Below are 23,435 nucleotides of genomic sequence, written 5' to 3'. Positions count from 1 at the left end.
AAAAACTTCTTGGATTCAAATAATATTTCTCTAAATAAAAAATATTGCTTAGGCTCTTGAATATGGCTAGTTAGAATTTTTTAGATATAAAGATATATATTTCCTATTCATGTTTTACAAAAGAGGATAATGTAAGCATGACAATTACTCAGCAGCGACAGTTACTGGACAAAATAATAGCAGTTCTCTTCTCATAATTAACCACAAATTCCTTTAAAACGCATGTTTCCTTTTTTTTAGATGATATCTGTAACGAAAACTAACAAATAGCGAGAAAACCTGGGACATGTAGTATTCTCGAAGCTAATTACTTCAGAGGATATAAAGTCTTATACATTTAGTTGAAAAGTGTTCTAATAAATTGGATTTTTAAGGGGTTTAATGAGTAATAACCGATCATATATAAAATTTGTTAAGATCCAAAAGTCGTGAATCTATGGCTATTTATTGGGAAGGCATTGTGCAGTATCGCACTATTATATTATAATACCTGTCATTTTCCTTATAGATTGAATATAGATTTCAATACGGAGTCTATTACGTTGACACAGTTTTATCAGTGTTGAGTTTTAGATTCTAATATGATAAGGCTGTTGAATTATGAACTTAAATCTAAATAGCGATATTTGAAACATTACATAGAGAAACTCTTTCACTCTTTCTAATAATGTGTAAAACTTCACAATAAAATTTTGATTGATCAGCCTAAAGAGTTGCATTAATTCAAATATAATGATATAGAACAAAAATTAAAGAAATTAGTTATAAATTGTCATTATATAACTGCGAATATTATTTGATTCGTTATAGAAATTGGATTCTACTAAATAATAACAATTCGTAAAATTAGATATTAAAAATTTATATCCTATCTATGTCTGATTACACTATTCTAATTATGTTTTTTGACATACACTGAGACATACACTTAGAGTACACTCGTACTTTCTTCTTTTTCTTCTTATTATTATATAATTATTAGGTCACAAAATTCACAATTTAAGATTCAATATTAATTCATAGGTTATATTATGTTATTTTTTGAAATATTGGAATAAAATATATTTATTTCCTAGCGATGTTCAATATGTTCGATATTCTGTTTATAATAAAAATCGTCAAGGTCTTAAAATTAGCCAGTTACTGATGACATTACCTCTTCATGTTGGAAAATCTTTGACCGCAGAGCATTTTTTTCACATCTAAATAGAAATGAAGATAGATAATAATCCGCGCATCCCAAAAAACCGACGCCGGCAGATGGAACGGTATTTGCCTTCTTTGTAGTTGGTTCTCCCTTTTCAGTCCATGGTTTTAGAACGGTGCAAAATTTCGGCTTTTTTTCTGTGAAACTCGATGGAAACATCTTCACGACGCTGTTTTTGTTCAAAGTTCCAATTAATGTGCGATGTACCGCAATTTTTGCAATATTTTACTGTTGACAACGAAGGAGCATCCTCACCTGTAGAATCTAGTCCACCTTTAATATTGGTTGGGATAATGCCTTTGAAATGAAAGTATTGTATCAGATCACAATGACCAATTTTTTCAATGTTTACAAATTCACTGAAAACATACACTATTTATGGCTGCCAAACAAGTCCCAAATAATGTGATGTTTTCAAGCATATGCTGTATCGATTGTCTACTTTCTAATACAGTTGTATTTTTCAAGAAACTACCGCTGTCTATAGTCAGGCTAAGTACTTCTGGGACCATCCTCGTACATACGAATACGTCATGTCTATTTTACATTATTATAAAGTTATAATTTCACTGAAACAGTGTTCCAAATATATAAAGAATGCTTTTGTTTCTAATATGCTACAGTTATATTTCATTACAATACATAAATTTTATTTATGACTGAATATTAATTGAAAGCGAAAGTTTTCCAACTGCGGAAGAGCTTCCATGAATAGTGCAAAAGGATACTATACTGTTGACTATTCATGTAATAATAAACAGACTATTTGCTTTTGGTTTGGGTGTTTATATATAATTAGAAGACAGTTACCGGCAATAACATCAGTTCCTTCTCTTTAGTTAAAGATGAACTTTATTGTTGATTATCATGAACACAGATAGATCATCAAGGGATCCGTCATTCTCCGGTATTAAAGTTGGAGCTGTAGAATGTAGTGCTGTTCCAAAATTTCTATAAATGGTGAGTATTGATAATATTTTGATATATGTACAAAGAATGGAGACGTATTTCCAAAAAAATTACATTAATCAAACTATCGCTGAATTTATAACTGCATGATTTGATTTAGGGATTAGACAGATCACACCTGTTGTCTTTGATGAAAATAGTTTTCCTTCTAACAGTGGTGCATGAATTATGTTCATTCAAATGGAGTAACACAATATCGAATAATTTATTCAGAAAATACATCAAAAATACTGAATAATATGCATCCTAATAAACTCGTTACTTAATAATTATTAACGATAAAATTGCTCATAAATATTCAATACACATAATCTGTTTAGTAGAGCGAATAATGTTAAATTATACCACAAAAAAATTGTTCTGTTGATGAATCAATACGGTTGACAAAACAGCGCTTGGACTTCATACAACTGGAAAATTTGGATAGATAGAATATTATGAATACAATATATTTATGGATTTTGTAATGAAAAATTTGATCTCCAACTTATTTTTTTAGAAACATAAAACACATCACCTTGCAGATTCAGTTGGATTAATAAGTACTTTTGAATACTCAAATAATAGGCAATAATATCTTAACATGTAATGTAACTTTAATACGGCACAGCTTTCTGGCCCTTTCTCATACGATTGTAGATAATTTCAAAATATGGATACTAATGATGACTATAAGCCATCAAATTCTCAAATTGTTATTCTAGAGGAGAAAGGAGACACTGAACTTTATCACATTAGTCAATCACCGTCTATATTGTGCAGCAAAAAATTTCTGTAACATAAGTTACATAACACCAATAGACATTTTCATTTCGGTTGCAAGATAATTTTCACGTTTCAACGAGCTTCGCATACTTTCTATCTTATTGCTTGTGTTTAGCAAAATAATGTTGAACATATCTTTATTACATATTATATTCCATAAACGTGTTAGGTATGGAAAGAAAGAAAGAAAGAAAGAAAGAAAAAACCAGATGATATAACAATGTTACTTTTGGTTTTATTTTTACCCCCAGTCGGAAATATAGACTATTTTATGCGATCTTTTCCAAATCATGTTTAATGGTTACGGTGTTGTAGCCTCTGTTGTTCTTGAGTGTTTATTTGAAACTATTGTGTCGTCATATAGATAAGAAAAATCATTTGAAAATTCTTTTTCCTAATTTTAGTACATTATATATAGTCCAAAATTTTTTCAACAGCAAAAAAACTTTACATACATTGAGTTGTATTTATTAAAAGAACATCCCTCTTTATCTGCTAGATCATACAAAAATTCTTCATTGTCTATTATTTATACCAGTTCCCATGGCTCAATAATCGCGGCTTCTCTACACTGTTATAGATACCAAAATCATAACGGTATAGGTGAAATTTAAAAAAAAAGAGCATTCAAACTAAATGGAATTCAAGTGAAAATCACGTGGATACCTTCGCTGGAAAACTTTAAAGTGTATCGCCATCAATGGCTGCCATGTGGTTTTTGGATGGCCATCACGTTCTAATCATATATTAGAAATTTATCCTGTAACGGTACAGCCACGTATCACCCACGCGGCTGAAACATGACAGAAGATGGGAGTATAGTATAGTAACAAATTTTCGCGTTATTTTTCCCGTTCGATCTCTGTCTTTATAATTATGAATAATACATTTTCTCAAACTCGTTGCTTTGTGTCTATGTCGATATATATTTTACATAACTAAATATATTTATAAACATAACAAAGTACAGCTCATTGTTAATTGAAAAAGTGTAATTGAGATGTAATTCAGTGAGAATTATAAAGATTTTCAGTTTGCTGACAAATATCTTCATATTTTTAATTATACATACAAGTGCCGTGAAATTTATTTATATTAATTGTGATTGGACAAAATTGATAGGTAATGATCTATCACATATATTTTGTGTACCTACTACTGATGATAAGTGAACTTTTATTCAGAAGCCTGTTGTATGCTTGATATAATGGCGACATCATTTCTCCGTATAAATATGACTACTACAAAAATATCCACTTTAAAGTAACTCTCACTGTGATGTTTCAACCAAATATGATTTTCATTGAATTGGTGCTTGTGAAAAAAAAGATAATCAATCACATGATACCTAAGCCACTTGATATAAATATAATGAAATCTGGTCGACTTTCACCAGTGAATGTCAACATTCTCATAGTCGCTTGGTGTACGTTCAAAACATTTACTGCATACTCGTATTTCTGACTTAAAGTCAACATTCATCATGCACTAATGGTGCTCTTTCTGAGAAAATAACTCAAAACTTAAAGTTCAGAACTTACTCAATTATACAGTACGTTCTAAATGAGAAAATATAATAATAGTAATAAAAAACTTACTAAATTGAATTAAAGACGTTGAAGATTGCAAGTCCTCTAAATATTTTTCTTTGGAATAAGTTTTTCGGTATGACCACTGCTAAAAAAAGTATTACCAGTTTCTTCAAGCTGTCTTTCAATTCCGAAACTATTGACAATTTCTTCAAGTTGTTCTTCGGTTTAGATATTTACCATTTGTTTGCTAGGCAAAAAAGACGATGTTATGCCTCTTTCCGCTTTAATGTCAAACATGGCTTCATTACCGCTTTAGCGTATTCCTGCGGTATGTTGAGTTTTTTGCAAATTGAACTAACCATTTATTTGTATCGTAATCGTTTATCCATGCAGTTAGCATATTCTGTATATCCTGGTTGGCCCTTTCAACTGAGCCATATACTGAATTCTACATCATTGTTTGATTACAATATTACTGCAACATTAATTGTTAAAAATATTGGAAAAACGTGATATGCTACTTCTTCCACCCTCTTAGTTTTCAAAGGTCGTAGTTGAACAAACTCAATTAAATGATCTTTATACACCATCATGAACATAAATATCATCTCTGTCTGATTCTGTATCTATAGAATCTAGTTCCACAGTAATACTTTTTTTAGGTGCACTGTGTTTCATTTGACTGTTTGCAAAAATTTAAATACATTACCATTTCGTATGTAATATTTTTGTATTTATTTTGAGGCTCTCTAAGTATACTCTTTTCCTCCGTGGCCTATTCAGGTATGAATTTCATATAGTATACTGCGCAATTACTCATTGATTATATAATATATATAAATATGATATTTGTTTCTGCTGGTTTCAAACATACAATCTACTTCACTTCATCATTAATTTTCAAAACGTCAAAATGTTTTGATCGTCTGTAATCCAAAGGTGTGCTGTACTTAGTTTTAACAGAAACCACTTCATAAGGTATTCTAAAATACTTTTCTTGAGATAAACGAAAACAATTATCTTTTCGTTTATCCGCAATTAAGGCATTTATCTTTCCAAGAAAAAAATTACCCTTCACTGTAATATCCATTCTGTATAAATTAGGATAGAGAAAACGTTGCTCTCACAATCAAACTTTGCATAAAACAACTGACAAAGCTGACGTACTCCAAGCAAAACAATAGATTTGGTGAGAAACTGTCAGTCGTCACTTTGACGGCTCCTCAATTTTCGAACTCTACCAGACCATATCTGTGATTATGGACATACACCGGTGAGGTTCCCACCGACGTATTTGGTGTTTGTTGGCATTTGCCGACGAAAGTCGACATTCTCCATTTTCGGTCTCCCACGTTAATATATACATGGTAACCTCAAAATTGTTTACCTATTTAAAAAAAACTCTCTGACTAAGTAGATACCGATTTGGAGTGAGTATCAGTTTCAAGTAAATTTGAAGAGTGATAATAGTGAATTTAATTTTTTATCAAAATCACTTCATTCAAATGGCAAAAACGTACCTAACAACTACCAATTACTGCCACCAATAAGTGACGTAAATTAGAAGTAACCAGAAAAGTGACTAAAACGTTGCCGCAACTTTTATTATCACTTCATACTCAAAATGACTTTGCAGTTATAATCTGGTGGTACAATCTGGGGATCACCACAATCGTTTTTCACTTGAAACTTAAATGTACTTACTCATTTGGATCAACAAAATAACGTTTTGATCACTCTAATTTTCACCTGGATGGCTTGAAACAACAAAGTTATTTTTCAAAGTTAATTAAACGTTCTGCACATTGTTTATGAATATTATGAAGTGGATTTCTCAACAAAGCTGTAAAACAATTTCTGCAATTACTTTTACCAATTCGTTCTTTTTCCTACCACTATTTATTTAAAAGTAAAACTTACTGTGCTACATATAATTATTTATATACTAAAAATATAATTCTACGGAATACAGATTACAGAATACTCGAACCAAAAGAAATAAATAAATAGAATTTCCTATAAATTATTAAAACGAAATACTGTAATAAACCACCTTCCATAACAAAACGTTCGTCGCGCTTCCGCCATTTATAAAAAAGAGATTAGAGACACCTCACGAATTCACCAAATTTTGAAATTTCATTGTAGCTGGACAGGGCCAGCCTAAGGATCCATTCCACTAGTTTGTTCATAACAATATTTATTCCTGAAAATTCATCATGACTTTTCTATAAAAAGGACGTACACGGAGAAACCAATTCTACTACTATTGAATATCAAATGGCTAATTCGTTTGGTTCATTGCAGGAAGAAGAGTTACGAGCCAGTGGAGACCCCAAATTCCAGCATCTCAGTGAAGAACTACACGTAGAAATAAGTGCTTTCGCAACACCTGCAGAAGCACATGCTAGAATTGCCTATGCATTAGCAGAGGTTAGAAGATTTTTGGTACCGGTAAGTTTTTGACCTCTATATCGTTGAATGCAAACAACTCAAATCGATTAATAAAAATACGTTTTTTGAGATATTTATCAAATAATAACATCATTACATTCTAATAGAAATACTGTAATAAATCATTTTTTCAAATCCCTGCTATTATTGGTTGTTCAATGCTATTTTCAACTAGATATGAAGATGATCCTTATAACATAATGTCTATGTTGTGTATTGTGCTAATTCATTTGTCCTCCAAATTTAATTTAAAATTTTTCTAGCGGTATATCCGAAGTTGCTATTTTCATTTTCCCTTTATGATGTATTGAGTTTATCTATTTATCTCATACCACACTCTGACACTAAATTTTCTATACAAAATTTCATTAGTGAACCACATGTAGAAATGTGACCTACCACTGATAGGTGTCGGTGAGCAGCCGTCAAAGAAATAGTAGCGTACGTAACTAATGTAATAGATATTCTGAATGTCGAAATATTGAGTGTAAAATCTTTCCCTTTCAAGATATTATACTTTTATATTTTTAGTTCAATATAACTTGGAATTTGAATAAAATTTAGTAAGCATATTGATAATCTGTAATAGTTATTTATGTAACAAGTACAAAAATTAAGTGTTTATTGCACGCGATGTCAATTTCTCTAACGAGGCCGTTAGGCTGAGTTTGACAACACGTCGAGTGGAATAAACACTTTTCACAATTTTTGTAATTTTCAATATTAATATTTCTTAGTGAATTATTGGGACGTAATTTTGTGAATTTACGGTATAGAATAGATTATTGATAATGAAATGATAATAAAATAAAATCCGCAATTCTTTGAAACGTAATACATTCTCACAAAAAAAGGACTAAATATTCCGCTCATTTGAATGGATAGGTTTGTCTTGATAAAAAATCTTTATTGTTATATGTAAATGTTTATGTAAATATTTATTGCACTAGTGCACTAAAGATCCATTTTTTCAGTAAATATAGTTCAATAATGTTGTGTTTCAGTGGAATATTGAGTTTAAGTACAACAATAGTAAAATTATTGTAGGTAGTAAGCTCTCTCCGATCCTTAGAAATACGTCCAAAACTAATTTAAATGAAACACAACCTTTAACGTCTTCAATTATTTTTCGTAAATACATCGTTACCTAATCCATAATTCCAACAGGTTATAGGCCTAGGTAACGTTCTTGATTAATGAAAAATATTAAAATACAAAATAAATTTCAAAGTGCAATTGCTAATTAGTAAGTGTCAAATGAAAGCAAGTGGTTGAGTGGAAATAGCTATTTCCAATTAATAGAATTGTGTTTAATAAACAGTATGGAACATTTAAAAGCGAAAATAATCATTCTTCTAACGGGAAAGATCATGATATATGGAAGTTTAGAATCCTCAGTCTTTTAAGTGAACTCGAAGTGAACCAGTGCATCCTAACAGTAAGTGAATGAAATCGGGTTCAACCGCAAAAAATGTCTTAATTGAGTACTTGTCCCATTTTAATTAAGTTATGTAAGACCGGAATCGACGACAGAACAAATTTTGCCGTACTAGATAATATCTTTGAAAATAAAAAGGTGCAGGGAAACAACTCAGAACTCATAAGAAGTTTTTAAATTTAAAATAAGTAGGTGACACAGATCTGTGTAACATTTCATGCAATTTGATATCAGAGTTAGCATAAACTATTTCAGAGGTTGGGAAAGTGGCACAACAATTAGTGATTTTACCAACTTCTTTTAATGGCAATCGAGACTTTACCGGAGGATAATATCAAGTTAAGTTTGGTAAAAACACGATTATCACATCATAATAATGGATAAACTTGTGAACGAAAATCTTGACACAAGAAAAAAGTTTCTGTCTGTGGTGCAGACAAATAATGTCGTAAAACGAAGTTTTAAGAACTTTATAAAATCGTCGAAACATCATCATAAAATTGTCAAGCCGAAGTAGATTGATGCATATAATAAAAAGTATATCGAATGTCATGATTGCGGAAGAAGATGGCATGATAAAAATAAGTGCTGTTACTACATAAAACTGTGAAGCCTAAAGACAACGTAGAACGACAAAGCACCATTCAAGCCATCCTAGTATCCCCACAGGAAGAAGACGGATTTGCAACATGGCTGGAGCCTTTCAGTTAATAAATGACGGAAATCAAATTTCTTTTTCATTAGATTCTTGCAAACACCCATTAAGATTTCTATTGTGAATAATGAAGTCTTCATCACCGAAACTAAAATGGGGTCCAAAGTATTGAGGAACAATATGGGTGTTTAAGGAAAAATAAAGTGATTCTGAAGTAACAGTAAGCCGTAGTGATAAAATGGTCAACTAAAGATCAATCTATTAAGCATGAAGCAAAAGCTTTATCAATTATTCAAATAATGTATTTAATTCGAAATATCGGAAAAGATAAGTTTAATGAAATAATAATTAAGCAATTCGTGAAAATAAGTGAATGATTTATGAGAATCTTGCATAAAACAAAGAATACTTAGAAAGATCATTATTTAACATACATTCAGATGTATGTAGTCCTATTGCGCCTTCTGCGATAAATAATGGAAATTTACTCATTAATTCATAACTTAGAAATCAATCTGATTTATTTACAATGTTTAAAGATTATGTTGAATGAAACATAATCTTCCAATTATTAATGTCTTTCATTATTTTTAATAAATATACCGTTACCTAATCCATAATCCTACCAATAAAGAATTTGAAAAACTCACTACCATCTCGCCTTAGTTTTTAAAAAGAATGTAGAAGGTTCCTATGTGTTCTCTGCTTTGTTTAATAGAATGAATTCAACATATGCGCTTAATCCTACGGTGCTTAATATGCCGATACAATGACCACATAGCCACAGCTCATTAAAGATTCATTATTTATTATTCAATAACCTCGTGGCACGACAACTAAACAACTGATTGTTTAACCGGCAAAATTTCGATGTGTGTGCAAGTAACCTGCTACCAATAAAAAATCGACCGATTTTATAAAAGCCCTCCAAAATCAGTGTTATTATCATTTCACACTTTCAATAGAAAATATTTCTTAATTTACAACAACAATCAACAAACTCAACCCACATATATATAATTAACAACGTCTTTAGTAACATTGGGTAATAATTCCTTAAATTTGGTTAAAAATAATTTTTTTGCGTGCTTCTTCCGTAACATAGACTGAATATGAGAATTATATAAACTACTTCCTATCTTGCTAACGATAAAATATATTCCACTTATTATAAAAACTCGCGCATGATAGATACAAGATCTTTATTTAAGTAATGTGCTCTAGATAACAGGCAGAGGCAATGATAGTATTAAAACTACATTAATAGTCAATTCAAAATTGTAACATTTCTTGGACACGAGTTGTCATTAAAATTTTTAAAGCTAGTGTCACAATTAAAAACTCCACAATTATTACACTAATTACATCAATACTAACATCTAGGTAACTATCAGTATACATATGTATACATTTTGTAAGCGTTCGAATTACTTGTATAACATATTTAATAATCAACTAACTCAACTACTGTGAGCTCCTGCCTCATATTCCTGAACATTGTAGGACTTTGTGTGTCTAGTTATAGTTTTGTTTGTAGAGAAATTTCCCTAAAGCGTAAATACTACTGCAATTTTTGTTTCATAAATATGTTCAATAATAGATCGTTATTCAATGGATGGAACCATCCACAATCCTTTATATGTACATCAAGCTATGACCGGCACCGTCAGAAGGAATGCGGCCTTCATGGCTCATGGCACTGACGAACGTTGAGAGAAATTTCGATATTTATGAATAGGATATTTTCAAATATAAAATTCACAACTTGCATATATTGATAAATAACAAGAGTATTTTGGTCATCTTAGATATTTTGAGTAAAAAAAACCATAAAAAATATTAATTAAGAAAAATATTAAGACATAAAGAAGTGTTGGTAGAATTTGAAGATGTTTTAAAAATTTGCTATTATTTTGGATGCTTTCCACATATAGGTTTAGCAATATTTATATGAAAATAGAGAAAGACCGGAGATTAAATGGATGGAAAAAACTTTCTATTCCCACACAGTACACACAGAAAATCTCATACAAAATATGGTGTTTTAAATTCGTTAACTGTGAAGACATTAATTTAAAAATTCTGAGAGACACGATCCGCTGGAAATGCTGAATACACTGATTGTTCAAATGACAATATCTTAGTAGTGTAAGAGATCAACAATCCAGGAACCTCAATTCGGCGTCGTGGACAAGAATTCCAATTTTTTTTTTCAAGAAGCTGTTTACAGCGTATAATCACTAAAAATCTGTGTCTCCATGCCCACAAAATTCAATTAATATAACAACTGATGCCTAACGACCATGCATATGAGTTTGTTTGTTTGAATGGACGAAAAATCTTTTTAAGCTATGAAGCACGTTTTCACCTTAATGGGTTTGTTAATTACCGCTTTTGTTTATGATGCATCTACATCGCAAAATTGGATCAAATTTTTGAAAAAAGAGGCCGGTCAAGCAGTGACTGCTATTGGTGCTCGATTTCACCAGTTTTCTTTTTACTGAAAATAGATATTTATGTGGCCAATATATGGTTTAAAAAAAACGATATCATGTGTCTTACAACCTATGAAATACATTTCCAGGTCGTGTACACTCTCGTTTCGGTGATCAAAATTGACTCCCCTTGATCATGTAACTCAACACCATTAGATTTTTTCTATGGGTTTATTTAAAATAACAAGTTTAATTGTAAATTAAGAAGCCCACTACGACGCTTGCATTAAAAGAGAAGACTCTACGTTGCATCGATGAAATTCAGTCACATTTATGCAAAATAGTCATGGACATTTTCGACAGACGAGTACGTATGTGCAAAGATGTGAATGCCATTTGTCCGATGGGTTATTACATAAATAAACCTATCATATGTACTTTATGTTTAAAAAAAATACAATCAAAAGACTAAAAACTTTGTTTTTTATTTAATTTAAATTTTGCGTTAATTTTAAGGTACCCATTATTATCCACTTGTCTACCTATACTTTTGTTTCACATACTCCACACACTTTTTCCATTTTTCTGATTTAAGACAGAGAGTCTAGAAAAATGGATAAACATTAGTTATTTTGAATGGGGTTTTTTTTTTCAAACAACAAAAGTCCTTGATATCGAGTCAAATCAATTTAAAAGATATGGGATCGGGAATACAATAACAGAATACAAATTTTCTAGTTTTTTAAATTTTCTCAATTCAATTAAAAAAATATGATCCTTATTATAAATTGGATTTTCATTCGAAAATTATGGAACGTACTTTTCTCAAAATTTAAAAAATCCGGGTTTTTGCTTGTAATTATCAGTTCCTATTCAATAATTGGATGGTCATGTCACGAATTTCTAAATGTATCTCTTTTTATCAAAATCATGAAATGTTTTCCAATTGGTGATTCGATTTTGATTTGTTTTAAATCAGAACCCTTAAAAAGACTTTTTCTCATATTTCGTTTTGCAAGTCTCTCGTTATTTTTCATATCTACAACCCCCAAACATATTCACAATTTCCAGTAATTTTTCTCAACTTCATAGCATTTGAAGTCATTTTCCTTATCCATGCATTCATGTGTTGTTTCAGATCTTTCTTATTTGGAAAAAACAAACTCGCGGTTTTTGAGCAGTATGAGTACTTTACACCTTTATCTGGTGAACCTGAATTGTTTATGTATTCTGAAGTAAGAATAACTGAATGTTGAACTTCTAGACACTTCTTGACAACAGTACAATGAGCGATAATTATTACGATTTTTCTTTATCAAAGAGATCAAAGAAAAGAGTATGAAGATCACGCTTAGTCTCTTTTTTTTAAATACCTACTATAGAATAAAACTTATTAACCCTTATTGTTACTGCCATTGTCGTAAAACCCATTGCGCCGGCCGTTTTACTTTTGTCTGACCGCAAACGTTCCAAAACTTTTGATCTAAAAACGTTCGAACTCATGACATTACGTTGCTGAACAATCATATTTATTTGAAAATGACCGGAAACATTGTAGAAGAAGACTCTCCAATTTTCAAAATCAACACACTCATTGACTCATGTATCAGACAGAATTTGTGATGAACGTGATAACTCAAATTCAGATAATATAGACTTTGGTCAAATTACGAAAAAATAAGACAGATCTATCGCCAATTTTTGCGTCTCTGAAGGATTATCCCAGCAAATTATGTCAGAACAAACTATATCATTCAAATTTCAGTATTTATGTCGTTGAAAACAATTATTCTATCAGCCAATCTTCATGAATATGACAAATGGAGATCTTTTACCATTGCAAGAAAAAAGAATAAGGAATAACTTTTATCCCAAACGAAAATGTTTTCTCGAGTATATTTCAAAAAAAAATTAGGAACAGCCTCAATTATATTCCATTTGTCCAATCTTCCCATGGAATGAAAATAATGCTGCAAATATATAATCCGCAAAAAGGCCCCGAATCAGGAACTTATGAGGCGCCAAAAAGACGACGCTGTTAGTAATATCACCAACTTAATACGAACATATAATGTAGCACTAATATTAGTGACGAATGGACATTGCTGGATATGTTCCGTCATTATTCAAAAATAATTTATGGAAACTGTCTCCTTAAAGATATGGAGTATTAATAAGAATATATTTGCATTTATTCATTTCATGAAGATAATAAACGCTCTAAATGTAGATAATTGATTAATACACAGAAGTGCACCAATGCAATACATCCCTTTCTTTCTCAGTTGAAGTGAGATTGTTATAAATTGTTCCGTATTTTTGTTGAAATATATACCACCTATTGTTTTTAACAATAAAATGGCAATATAAGTATGAATAAAGTCTCACAAACTCGTTCACTTGTAAAAATATCGGAGTTTCGTTTGATCAATGATACAGGTCTTGAATACTCAAAACATTGCCTGAATTGCGATATGCAATTCAAAACAAGAGGCTTGAAATGTTTACTGCAGGTGTTGAGCTCGTCCATATATAGATTTACGCACAGCAGCTATTTGACGGAATTTGGTTGAAAGTTCATAGGGGCAGTGTTCTGTGACAGAGGATTACATAAATTGATCGCATTGATCTCGATATGACAAATATCTTCAATCCGGTGGAGGCTATGTTTAAATATAACTGAAAGATTGTTGCGATAGAGCGACTTTAGAACTATAAGCCATATGAGCCACGTGCTAACGCGGTTGATAAGGTATAAATAGATCAAGTTGGAAAATTAACGTACCTGGTAACCATAATAAACAATAAACGGGATCCTAACGTGGAGATACGAGCAAGAATAGTGAAAGCGAGAATCAATTTTATGACACTCAGAAATATTTTGCAACAATGATTCTAATCTTGATCTGCCTATGATGATGGCTTGGTTGGTTGGTTGGTTGTTTCCCTTATTTTGAAGATAAGTTGTGTTGATAGAGATACAAACCCAAGTTCATAGTCCATGAACGTATGAACAAAACTGAAAGAGCCAGCCCTGTACAAAACCATCGTTTCATTAGGTAATGCAAGGCAAAATAATGGTAAATCAACAACATAGTTATTTCGCCAATCAGTAAGTATGAGTAAAGCAATGATAGTCAATATGATAATGGTTACGGCATACGAAGAAGGTGAAGAAGAAGAGGTTCGTGTGATTATTATAGTTTATTTTGATTTATTCACTTTGCAGTTTCATCAAATGATAATCATATGAGTAAAGAAGAGGTGATTTTCATATGAGTAATGATATTTTTCTAAATTTCACAGGTGTGACCAACTTTGTTACTCAAAAATAATTCAATATTTTCATATTAACATTATGTTCTCTAAATAATCTTTAGAGGCAACCAAACAAAAGCACCTTTTGTATGTAATTGATTCATGTCCTCCGCTTTAGATTTTCAATGTTTTCCAGATGAACTAACACATTGTAATAGGCTTCATGATGTAATCAAAAACTGATCTTACGGTGATGAATATTCACAACTCTATTTAGGAATACTGGCAACAATTTAGATGTAATTGATTGTAATGTGAGAAAAATGAAAATCGATTTTCAGAATGAAATTTTTGCGATATTCGTGTGCCTACTAACTTAAAACTTAATTGTCTGCCACATCATTTTCTTAATTTTGTAAGAGAAAGTATCACCTATGTATTTGATAGGTATACGGGGTACATCCAATATATTTTTGGATAGTCTCTACTAACGCATTATACTTCGAAACTAATAACGGTGGAACAAATTTATGACCACTATTTAAAGCAAAAAGAAATTACCTCCCTAACTACATGCATGACGAATTTCAAATTACAGTCCTTTCGAAGAACAAGACGCTGATCCACACATATGGTTGGTATTTCAATTATCAAATCATAATTCGTCGACCAGTGTCGATCTAGTAGAATCCGTCAGCATGGTGAAATCTGCAATTCGAATCGAGTAAGTGCTACTTTTTGGTTGGTGTAACATCCACGCACCAGAATGTGTGAATTTTGCATGCTAACGTCTTCTATTTGAATATTCACACGAGGCGACTTTCCATAAAACTCAAGAAAATTGTGAAGTTTGAGAACATTCGTAATTTTCATTACACAAAAGTTTATTCTGATACACATAGATACCACATAGTGTAGCTACGCTTATACAGTTATTGATCCACAATTCCTACTAAGATATTAGAACTTTTGTGTGCGTGCATATCAAACTGATTTCGTAATAATCCTATAATTCAAATTATGTGGATACCGTATTAGGATATTTGTTAATTAGTATTCAACTGAAGCAACAACTATAATTTATCAAGCGCTGTTGCAGCTCTGAGGCCAGCCGCCACATGTTTTATTGCATGACATAGCTTCTTCAATCCTGAAATCAAAGGTCATTCAGATATTTCTTTGAAATATACCTCCCTACCCAGAGCCCTCTTGAATTATATTCAGTTTGTTATATTCTTCTCAATTCGTCTTCCCAAGAGATGGCACGTTTACTTCTTAAGAGGCTGAATAGTAGAAGAAATAAGACTAAGTCTCAAGAAAAAAGAAAGAAGAAGGAGAATTCATCTTGTGTTGAAATTCGATAATGTCCAATTATTTCATTCATTACAATACTATATATTTAACTCAGTAATTATACTGCTTTATGATAGTCCACGTTGGTTGTTGTAGGCCTAATATGATGACGTCGATTTATAATATGCTATTAGAAGTACTGTATCATTATTTATATTTATTTTTTATTAGAAAAATAAGAACAAATTGTATGGTCCATACAAAAACTTACATAAGCGAACAGCAACAAAGACCGTAAGTAGATAGCTCGTAAAAGATAAAATAACATACATATGAATTGTGATATCAAATCTTGAGACATCCAATATATATGTATATGAGAATAATATATGCTAATATTAGAATAGAATTTTCATTCTTTTATAATGAATTATTACATTTACATTGTTTCTTATAATAAATGATAATATTTGCATCAGTATAGATTAATCTGTAGAGGAATCTTGGTGAATTTTTTTTCGAGTTTTTATTAATGAAAAAAATCAGCAAATTCATTGAAATTATTATTGTCGTCAGGTTAGATTTGTAGTTGTGAGTGAAGCTATGAGTATGTATGTAGTGGAATTGTACTGATTAAAAAATTGATTTTGTTATATGAAAAATTTATAAGAGATGTGATGTGTGCTAAGTTGTATTCTTTTTGATCTTGTATTTCCACATCACATTAATCAACCAAACACTTGCATAGTTCGTTAGTTCAATTATATTTTAAATTTCTATTAGCAGATTATCTTAGTTGAATTGAACGAATTTTCAGTGACCAAAGCTCCCGTTTAATTAAATCTCCTTGGCAGAATCGGGTTTTTGCTCACATTTTTTTATATTGATTGAAAACAGAGAAAATAAAGTAGCTTCCAATACTGTTATTTATTTGAATAAGCAGAAATTTATTTTTACATATGAATTTTCGTTGGTACCCGATCTATTAGCATTCGTTTTTGTCTGATTAATTTCGAATTTGTTCCTAGACCGACAGGATCTAAAAACTACAAAGTTTTTAGAATCGCGTTCTTGGAAAGAAAACATTGATATCGAGGTTGTAGGGAGCGTGCTCTTAAAGTATCTTATTGTAGAACTCTTTTAGTAATTTTCATTCTCTCTGACAGATCCCCGTGTTGTTCTGTGAACATTATGAATAAGCTTAAGTATTCTAATAATTTTAGCGCTTGTGAATATTAGGTCCCAAAAAAGTTCTTAGTCAATTGAATCAAAGATATTTGTGAAATAGTTGTATGCAATTATTTTCCTGGTGTAGATATTTATTTTTTATTACTGATGAACTAAACTAACAGCTTATGTATTTTTTAAATCCTCTTGGCATTTAGGTACCAATTCATTTCTGTCTATGAAATCTGTAATTTTGTTGGAAAAGAGTTGGATACATAGTTTTGTCTCAAGGTCTTGTTATTTCAATCTTGTTATTTGAATAATTTGAATTTGAATAATCTATGGGATCCTCCTTGTGTACTATTATTCGATGGTTGCTTGTCAAGTTTTGAGATAGACAAATAAAAACTTATATTTATAACTGGATATGGCTTTATTGTTTTCCAAAATATTCGTAATTGAGATCAACACACTTTAACATACGTTTGAACCAATTGTAGAAGCATTTTTTCAATTCCGATTGAGTTACCTCCAAAACATGTGATTTGAACGCATCAACCGTTTCTTCAAGTGTAGAAAAACGTTGACCTCGCAATTTATTATTTATTTTTAATCTACGGAAATAAGAAAAATCATCGCATGCCAAACAAGGACTGCACGGCGAATGACCCATTGATTTAACTGTTTTGAAATCATAGGCATAGATTCACGATTATGCGGTATCTAATGTAAACAAATCTTATTGACAGCCAAATGTTCATTTAATATTGGATTTATACGATTTTAACTAACTGCTTCAATCTCACGGTATATTACATGACGATTTTGGAAAACCTCCACGAAATTCATCCTGTAACGAAGTGCGACCACGATTGAATTTGGAAAACCAGTGAAGCAAGGTTGCTCGAGATGGTGCATCATCACCAAAAAACGGAGCTGTTGGTTTAATCCACGTTGAAAGTCATATAAAATCATCGCGCGAAATATTAGCGATTTAATGTCATTTTTTAAACAAGATGAATGTTTCAAGTATCTGTAAACAATTCAAGTAGTACTCGAATGACATCACGTTCTGAGTAGGTTTACCATTAAAAATGTCAAACTTCATTATGGCAATATCGGATTTGACATATTCACATCAGTGTTGCCATATCTCATAACTCAAGTACCAACCCTTGTATTATTATATATCAATGTCGCCCGCTATTGTATTAGGTATTGGAAAATTGACATACCTAAAAGAAATATGGGAAAATGAGAAGGAAAACTAAAATTATTACATAAACGTAAAATTCTATTCAAGACAATGGAAATGATAGACTGAAATTGAATAGTTGAATGTGACTATGAAATATAACAAATGTAAAAGCCTAGCTAAGAATGAAATTAAGATATCCAAAACATTCAGTTTTTTTTTAAACACCGAGCTGCTTCAGAAACAATAAAAACATAATTTTCGCTATAAACTTGAGTGTGAATAAATGAACTTCATATGGAACATTATTTACATTAGAACTTATTAAACTTCACAATCTAATTCCATACATCCTGCGAGAAATAAAATTTTTCCTTAACAGATATCACTGCTTCGCACGTTTTAATGCGTATAACAAATTAAACAAATAATTGTATTCCCATATGAAACATAACACATTTCAATAATTGAAACATATTCTCTATAGACCTATCTTCTCCACTGGAAACAGAGAGATAAACTCATGTTATTTAAGCCATTACAGCAATAACTACATATGAGTTATATGTGAATTAATGTTCAAAGCACCCTAGTTACATTTCGAATAATTTTGAATGTGTTTATACCATTAAAATGAATATTTATCATAAATTACACCGTTTATTTTTGTGAAGTTCCTCTCTTCAACATACCGGCTCATAATGAAGCTATTTTCTAAGAAATAAACAAGATAAAGGGCGTCGAAGAAAAAATTACGATTTTGTCGCAACTACTGGCAACATTGTATTGAAATTTTAAACGAATATGTTATGGACGCTGATCCATCCAAGTTAAAGGGTTCGTACCAAGTAGTATTGAACATAATTTTTTCAATATTAGATTTATCATACAAAATTTCAAGTGAAATTGAACACCATTTAATTTTACACCAAAAAATTGCTCTTGATAAAACTCGATACTATGTACCGTTTTCGGAATATTTTTATTTGAAATTATGAAGTAATAACCTATGCTGGTATGAAGTAATGAGAAATGTATTAATTTAAACAAAAATCATAAAATGAAAACTTAAAAAAAGGCTAATAAAATACATAGAATTTAATTAGAGTAGGTGTTCAAAATGTCCTCCGTTTTCACAAGTCTATCCTTTTTTCTAAAAAATCCATGAATCTTCTTAACTGTAAGGAGTCAGCTATAAGATCATTGAAGGACGTTGAATTTTGTCTTTCAATTCTTGAGGTGAATTTACCTCTGTGAAATAAACTTTTTCTTTAAGATACAACCAAAGTGTGTAATCTAAGAGATTAAAATCGCATGATCGAGGAGGCCAATGAATCGGTGCTTCTGTACCTCTACCAATCCATCAATTCGGAAAATGGTTACTCAACCAATGAAGACACCTCCTATGAAAGTGCGAGGGAGCTCCATCGAGCAAAAAAATAGAGATATTCTCTCGTTTAGCGTAAAATCTTCTGATAAATCGAATAAGTGATTGCTTAAAAAATTCAGGTACATATCACCATTCAAATTTCCAAGTAGAATATAATTAACTATTATTTTGTTACCTAAAGCTGCTGCCCAAACATTAATATTATTAATATTATTAATATTAATATTGATAATAATAATAATAATATTTTCTTTATTAATGGTTCTTTGGGCTAGCCGAATTTATTTTTTCACGTCTCACATTCCCAGTTTCTCGTTCAATGGCTGTAAACTTATTTTTACTTGCTAAGTTTCTTCAATGAAACTTTTCTGTATAACACGTAACAGCTACACTAGAGTTTCCTAGAGTTTAATTTAACAAGTAGCAAAGTTTCATGAATGTAATTATTATTGACTTATTGACAAGATAAATAATTATGGGTACTCAACTATTGGGGGCCTCAGTATGAAATAAACAACAGTTTGAGTCCCAGAACCGCAATATATGATCATCAAATTGTAGTTTGTTTCATACTAAGGCTTCCAATAGCTCAGTTCCCATACTTATTTAATTTTGAAAAACAAGATCCTTTACTTATTAGACTTAATTTTTGTGGAACGAAACAGGACACGAAAGCATTCAGTTCTTTTTTTTTAAATCTATCCGTTTGATCGATCCCACTTATCCGATAAAACATTTTAAATTCACATAATGTTTATTAATTGATAATAATAATAATTGAAACTAAAATGTGTATAATATTTCTCAGTTTTCTATTTTTTCTAGAGACGGGATCAACCTTTTTTGAAATATTCGATATTTGAAGTGCCATGCTATTTATGAAGTATTTTTTTTATTTGATAATACGCATCAACCGCGTGGGTCATTAGCGTAATTAAGGTTCAGTAATGCAGTTTTATACATAAATTAGCTTAAACTATAAAAGTCTCAGAACATCTATCTATTTTCAAAAGTCTTCTAAATAATGCATATCGCATTAGGATCCTGGAGGATCTAGTAGTTCGCCAGAAGGTTGCCCCTTTTGTCGTTTCTTTGTTGATTTCACTAGAAGATTTGAACTCGAAAAATGAATAATTGGATTGTCCGTGTCTGAGAAAGATATTTGAAGGTGTGATAAGAGCTTCGTCGCCAGTTTCGTGTACCTAGTTTTGATAGATCTGTCTTCAAAATGTGGTTGAATTTTGGTGGGACATGTTCAGCAATAGCCTGTCTTGCGTATTCCATAACTACTGGATTAGGAACCGCATCTTTTTTCTTTTTTAGTTTTCTGGACTCTGTTACTGCTCCCATAGAACTTTTTTTTGGAATGACTTAGGATTTTATTGAGATACAATAAGTGAGTGAGTGGTATTGGATTCAATATTTGGCGTTATGGATCGAATTGTAGTTGTACAATGAACTGCTTGTCCCAATACTTTACAAGCGTAACATATCACAGAATCGTCTGCGAGTAATATTCTATAGGAGTTACTGTCGTGTGTCTCTAAGATTGATTCTGGCAGTGTTTTTGTTGGTGGGTTTATCAATACATGTAGTGTGAAATTATGAATTTGGATGTATTCAGGAATATTGGTATTTATTCTTAAAAAAGACAATAACAAGAGTGGTTTGATCTCAAGCTATTTAGCCCGTTCGATATCGAATTATGAGGGATTGTAGGGCTCACATATGATAATATAAGCTATACTGCTGGTGAAACCAGTCCTCTAGCCAGTGAAGTTTGGCCATTCACTTCCATTTTTCCATCTCGACTATACTAGGACTGGTTATATATACACATCCCGTTGTGGGATAACTTTGAGGTAAATAGAATATTTTTTGGTTGAATCATTTCTTCTGAACTTTTTTATTATTGATTGCCAGCAAAATAATTGTCTGTTTATTTTATAAAAATTGTTATTGAGTCAGAACTGAAGAGTAGAAGTTTTGATTACTTATGTAGTCAGAAGTTTCACCAGGTATAATTTCCATATCTGTTGTTAGGAGCCTGATTGCGTGAGTGTCTTTCAATTATTATTTATCATATCGAAAATGACGCTAGTTAATATGGTATGAGTGAAGAAACTGACTTACGTGTGTGATGCAGAAATATATATATATATATATATATATATATATATATATATATATATATATATATATATATATAATTTATACTGTTTACACGTGAGTTGGCGCAACGGGTTCATGAGTTATTTTGAAATGATTGTGGAAAACCATTTTTCATATCTTTGCGAACAATTTCAAAGTAACAATACATTTAAATTTGAATAATTGGTTCTCATAATATCAGTGAGGCAAAATTTATATCCACAAAATGCCAATGAAAATGCATTTCAAAGCATTTGTACATTCTCGCTATCCCAATGAATACTACCAACCCTAAATAACTGTGGAGGTAATAACTTTCTGAAGAAGTCGTGGGATATGTCAACTTTGTTTTTATCCCAATACGTAACGGCATACAGCCACTCCCTTAAGAATTTAAATTTCAAAGAATATCGAGTCCTCTCTTTCTTATTTCTCAAACTAACTACTTTCAGATGTTGACAATAGTAAAAGGAAATTGGAATAATCGTTTATTTCGTCAACGGAGAATGGAAATACCTATACACACGACACTGGAGAGTCTGCCTGTGCGATTTAATCAGATGGTTCAATGAATATACGAAATCGCAAAAATTGGAATTACTTTCATATATATTTGTAGAATTTCGTTCTCAAAGGTATTAGAGATTAAGTTTTTTTGTTTGTATTTTACTCGTAGGTACACACATTCGTTGTAACCTAGAACACGACGGTTAATCACATTTATGGAAACAACTAAGACTTCCTAGTCTTAGAACTGAGTTTCAATAAGATGGTCCACCACCACAATTCGCTGTACAGGTCTGTCACTTTTTTGTTCAAAAGATTGAAAAAAACGAATGAATATTTACATTTTCGCTTTTTTCCTGGGGTCATTTGGAATCGAAGCTAGTTGCATAATAGCGTAGTTTGTTTAGAAATGTCTTAACAGCATTTGAAAATAGATTATTTTTTCGAATGGAAGTTGGCAGAGATAATTCTATCCTTCGCCTTTCATAAATTTATGTCCACATAACCATCGATAAATTTTCTGATATATCAAAAGCAATTATAAAGATATATCCATGATGTTTCAACAGAGGTATCAGTGGATATGCTTGCAATTTAAAATTTTTAAAGGGGCGACTGTTTAAGGGAAGGTGATATCCTTAAGTATATAAGTATCATGGTACAGTGTATCTTTTATCAAATTATTCAACCACTTCCTAGTAAGTTATCACTATCGCAAATATTTTGGATGGGTGTTTTCCATTAAAACTCAATGTATACATATAATTTCTGTCTCAAATATCTAACAATTTTTTTCTAGTCGTTTCAACTAGTACGGTTATTAGCGACAGAAGGCACACATTACATTACAGTACATTTTCAAATGAACTGATACACAACAATATTTATATAAGCCGGTGCCCTTAGATATCCAATTATATTTTCTATATTCATGTTTTCACCTAGAGTCTCCGCTACAATCACTGAAATATCTTACTTCTTTCTTGTGACTCCATATTGTTCACACTCCTAAGTTTCGC

At 31.1% G+C, this 23,435-nt stretch overlaps 1 protein-coding gene across 2 annotated transcripts in view; it reads left to right on the top strand.

The window, feature by feature from the left end:
* LOC130442920 (KH domain-containing, RNA-binding, signal transduction-associated protein 3-like) overlaps window positions 1-23,435 on the top strand; it is a 748,831-nt gene that overhangs the window by 604,637 nt on the left and 120,759 nt on the right. For both annotated transcript variants that reach the window (XM_056777327.1, XM_056777328.1), the window contains one exon: window positions 6,781-6,927. In XM_056777327.1, the coding sequence (XP_056633305.1) occupies window positions 6,781-6,927 (147 nt within the window). The remainder of the gene's footprint in view (window positions 1-6,780; window positions 6,928-23,435) is intronic.

This window comes from Diorhabda sublineata, chromosome 4 (assembly GCF_026230105.1).
Source record: "Diorhabda sublineata isolate icDioSubl1.1 chromosome 4, icDioSubl1.1, whole genome shotgun sequence".
Taxonomy (NCBI): domain Eukaryota; kingdom Metazoa; phylum Arthropoda; class Insecta; order Coleoptera; family Chrysomelidae; genus Diorhabda; species Diorhabda sublineata.
Note: the sequence above shows the minus strand (reverse complement) of the source record. Positions and strands in the feature narration are given on the sequence as shown.